General features: G+C 45.7%; 1 protein-coding gene across 3 annotated transcripts in view; it reads left to right on the top strand.

Annotated features, from left to right (window-relative positions):
- Positions 1 to 5000, top strand: part of LOC118395986 (PDZ domain-containing RING finger protein 4-like) — a 361188-nt gene that overhangs the window by 299771 nt on the left and 56417 nt on the right. For all 3 annotated transcript variants that reach the window (XM_052466321.1, XM_052466322.1, XM_052466323.1), the window contains one exon: positions 4358 to 4617. In XM_052466321.1, coding sequence (XP_052322281.1) covers positions 4358 to 4617 — 260 coding nt within the window. The remainder of the gene's footprint in view (positions 1 to 4357; positions 4618 to 5000) is intronic.

Raw genomic sequence — 5000 nt, 5'->3', positions numbered from 1 at the left:
AGCATGATGTACTGTGGTGCTCAGATGGTAAGAGCATGATGTACTGTGGTGCTCAGATGGTAAGAGCATGATGTACTGTGGTGCTCAGATGGTAAGAGCATGATGTACTGTGGTGCTCAGATGGTAAGAGCATGATGTACTGTGGTGCTCAGATGGTAAGAGCATGATGTACTGTGGTGCTGTGGGGCTCACAGTTGGTAAGAGTATGATGTACTGTGGTGCTGTGGGGCTCAGTTGGTTGGAGCATGATGTACTGTGGTGCTGTGGGGCTCAGTTGGTAAGAGTATGATGTACTGTGGTGCTGTGGGGCTCAGTTGGTTGGAGCATGATGTACTGTGGTGCTGTGGGCCTCAGTTGGTAGGAGCCTGATGTACTGTGGTGCTGTGGGGCTCAGTTGGTAAGAGCATGATGTACTGTGGGGCTCAGTTGGTCAGAGCATGATGTACTGTGGTGCTGTGGGGCCCAGTTGGTGGGAGCATAATGTACTGTGGTGCTGTGGGGCTCAGTTGGTTGGAGCATGATGTACTGTGGTGCTGTGGGGCTCAGATGGTAGGAGCATGATGTACTGTGGTGCTGTGGGGCTCAGTTGGTAAGAGCATTATGTACTGTGGGGCTCAGTTGGTTGGAGCATGATGTACTGTGGGGCTCAGTTGGTTGGAGCATGATGTACTGTGGTGCTGTAGGGCTCAGTTGGTAAGAGCATTATGTACTGTGGTGCTGTGGGGCTCAGTTGGTTGGAGCATGATGTACTGTGGTGCTGTGTGGCTCAGTCGGTTGGAGCATGATGTACTGTGGTGCTGTGGGGCTCAGTTGGTAAGAGCATTATGTGCTGTGGGGCTCAGTTGGTAAGAGCATTATGTACTGTGGTGCTGTGGGGCTCAGTTGGTAAGAGCATTATGTACTGTGGTGCTGTTGGGCTCAGTTGGTAAGAGCATTATGTACTGTGGTGCTGTGGGGCTCAGTTGGTAAGAGCATTATGTACTGTGGTGCTGTGGGGCTCAGTTGGTAAGAGCATTATGTACTGTGGTGCTGTGGGGCTCAGTTGGTAAGAGCATTATGTACTGTGGTGCTGTGGGGCTCAGATGGTAAGAGCATTATGTACTGTGGTGCTGTGGGGCTCAGTTGGTAAGAGCATTATGTACTGTGGTGCTGTGGGGCTCAGTTGGTAAGAGCATTATGTACTGTGGTGCTGTGGGGCTCAGTTGGTAAGAGCATTATGTACTGTGGTGCTGTTGGGCTCAGTTGGTAAGAGCATTATGTACTGTGGTGCTGTGGGGCTCAGTTGGTAAGAGCATTATGTACTGTGGTGCTGTGGGGCTCAGTTGGTAAGAGCATTATGCACTGTGGTGCTGTGGGGCTCAGTTGGTAAGAGCATTATGTACTGTGGTGCTGTGGGGCTCAGATGGTAAGAGCATTATGACGCTTTATAATGCAAATGTTGTGGGTTTAATTATCCGCAGCGGTTGTAGTCACTTTTGATAAAAGTGTCTGCTATTAAAGGGCATACATACATTATCAAGATAAACCATACACTATCAAGATAGACCATACACTATCAAGATAAACCATACACTATCAAGATAGACCATACACTATCAAGATAAACCATTCATACACTATCAAGATAAACCATACATTATCAAGATAGACCATTCATACACTATCAAGATAAACCATACACTATCAAGATAAACCATACACTATCAAGATAGACCATTCATACACTATCAAGATAAACCATACACTATCAAGATAGACCATTCATACACTATCAAGATAAACCATACACTATCAAGATAAACCATACACTATCAAGATAAACCATTCATACACTATCAAGATAAACCATACACTATCAAGATAAACCATTCATACACTATCAAGATAAACCATACATTATCAAGATAAACCATACACTATCAAGATAAACCATACACTATCAAGATAAACCATACCTACACTATCAAGATAAACCATACATTATCAAGATAAACCATACACTATCAAGATAAACCATACACTATCAAGATAAACCATACACTATCAAGATAAACCAATAGTAGCGAGCCTGGTGGGTGTTCTTGTGTTTTCTACTGACTTTTAATGCAAAGATAATAACGTTTCTACTTTGTACTTTTCCACTTCATCATTTCATTCCAACTTATTCCATGAACAGTTGTGCACCGCAAGCAAAACACTAAAAACTGAAAGCTGTAATTTGAATACAACTGCAAGAGAATTGTGCTGCGTTTACCTTTTTCTGAGAGACTATCTAAATTACAATCTCTGTTTTCAGCATTATACCAAAGCACATTCTCTGGGGTATTTCAAACCCACTGTTACTTTTTTCCAGTCCAATGAATGGACTAAATGAAGCAATGATTTTCCCTCTGATGGAAAACTGTTCTGTGTGTTCAGTACTGTCTGACTCTTATGATGATGCATAGAGTTAGTGATGTAGAACTGCATCGCTGTGTAGAACCGAGGATTTTACTTAAACAAAGTGTTTTCTTCACTGATGTCGTCTGTTTATCATATTGTTTTAGTTTATCAAGAATCAGCCAGATGTCTGTAGGTGTGGTGATTAGCTTATTAGTCATATTAAAATGGTCTCCACAACGCTCCGGAGTAAAGTTTTTCCTAGGGACATATCTAGGATCAGCTTCCCCTCCCCCAATCCTAACGTTAACCACTAGTGAGGGAAATGCGAAACTGACCCAAGAACAGCGTCTTGGGACAACTTCACCCTGCACCACAGGAATATTAGTTGGTTATCTAACGTATATCTAGGAACATGACATCATACATTTTCGGTGACTCGGGAAGTGGTCATGGGGTACCCAGGTGCGACCAGAACATACTTACAAAACCCCCAATTCCCAACAACTCCCAAAAGAACTCCCAAAAACTCCCGAAAGAACCCCCAACTCCCAACAACTCCCAAAATAACTCCCAAAAACTCCCAAAAGAACCCCCAACTCCCAAAAGAACCCCCAACTCCCAAAAGAACCCCAACTCCCAAAAGAACCCCCAACTCCCAACAACTCCCAACAACTCCCAAAAGAACTCCCAACAACTCCCGAAAAAAAAAAACTCCCAACAACTCCCAAAAGAACCCCCAACTCCCAACAACTCCCAAAAGAACCCCCAACTCCCAACAACTCCCAACTCCCAACAACTCCTAAAAGAACCCCCAACTCCCAAAACTCCCAAAAGAACCCCCAACTCCCAACAACTCCCAAAAGAACCCCCAACTCCCAACAACCCAACTCCCCAAAAGAACCCCAACTCCCAACAACTCCCAAAATAACCCCCAACTCCCAACAACTCCCAAAAGAACTCCCCAACTCCCAACAACTCCCAAAAGAACCCCCAACTCCCAACAACTCCCAAAAGAACCCCAACTCCCAACAACTCCCAAAAAACCCCCAACTCCCAACAACTCCCAACCCCCAACTCCCAACAACTCCCAAAAGAACCCCCAACTCCCAACAACTCCCAAAAGAACCCCCAACTCCCAACAACTCCCAAAAGAACCCCCAACTCCCAACAACTCCTAAAAGAACCCCCAACTCCCAACAACTCCCAAAAGAACCCCCAACTCCCAACAACTCCCAAAAGAACAACCCCAACTCCCAACAACTCCCAAAAGAACCCCAACTCCCCAAAAGAACTCCCAACTCCCAACAACTCCTAAAAGAACCCCCAACTCCCAACAACTCCCAAAAGAACCCCAACTCCCAACAACTCCCAAAAGAACTCCCCAACTCCCAACAACTCCCAAAAGAACCCCCAACTCCCAACAACTCCCAAAATAACCCCCAACTCCCAACAACTCCCAAAAGAACCCCCAACTCCCAACAACTCCTAAAAGAACCCCCAACTCCCAACAACTCCCAAAAGAACCCCTAACTCCCAACAACTCCCAAAAGAACCCCAACTCCCAACAACTCCCAAAAGAACCCCCAACTCCCAACAACTCCCAAAAGAACTCCCAACAACTCCCAAAATAACCCCAACTCCCAACAACTCCCCCCCAACTCCCAACAACTCCTAAAAGAACTCCCCCAACTCCCAACAACTCCCAAAAGAACCCCCAACTCCCAACAACTCCTAAAAGAACCCCCAACTCCCAACAACTCCCAAAAGAACCCCCAACTCCCAACAACTCCCAAAAGAACCCCCAACTCCCAACAACTCCCAAAAGAACCCCCAACGATTATCGTCAATTTCCAACAACTCAGTTTCGAGACCTTACATAGTCTAGGTAGGCAGTCCATTAAAGCACTATATCAATAGCTGTATCTTTACAGTAAGTGTAGTTATAACTGTAATCTCTCCCCTCTCCACATTACAGGTGAATGGAAAGGACCTCTCCAAGGCCAGTCATGACGAGGCAGTGGAGGCGATCCGCTCTGCTAAGGACCCCATTGTGGTGCAGGTGCTCAGGAGGAACCCTGTTAGCCGCGGAGGACATGTTGGCTCCACTCAGGAAGTGCACGTGGTGGACGTTTGCACGCAGACAGACATCACCTTCGAACACATCATGGCCCTGGCCAAGCTCCGAGCCACCACCCCTCCTGTGCCTGACATCTGCCCTTTCCTGCTGTCTGACAGGTAAGATCTGATTTGGGCCCGTATTAAAAAAGCCACTCAAAGTAAGAATTCTGATCTAGGATCAGGTCCCACATGTCCATGTGATTGTATTCATTGTGATCTGAAAGGCAAAACTGATCTCTGGTATCTGTCCCTTCCTGTTGTCTGACGAGTAGGCTCTGATCTGAGTTATTCAAACACACACCACTGTCTGGGATGTCAGGGATAGGTTTCCCAAAGCCTTGAAAGCTAAAGTAGTACATTATTTGCCTTGCCAACCCAGAATCAAACCACTCAAAGAACAGCAAAGTACAGTACTCCCTCTCGCTGGATTGAGGAGAGAAATAATGTACTGCTTTAGCTATATGAAGACATTGATTGAATACTTTAGCTGTGAAGACCTG

The sequence above is a fragment of the Oncorhynchus keta genome, chromosome 17 (genome assembly GCF_023373465.1).
Source record: "Oncorhynchus keta strain PuntledgeMale-10-30-2019 chromosome 17, Oket_V2, whole genome shotgun sequence".
NCBI classification, from domain to species: domain Eukaryota; kingdom Metazoa; phylum Chordata; class Actinopteri; order Salmoniformes; family Salmonidae; genus Oncorhynchus; species Oncorhynchus keta.
Note: the sequence above shows the minus strand (reverse complement) of the source record. Positions and strands in the feature narration are given on the sequence as shown.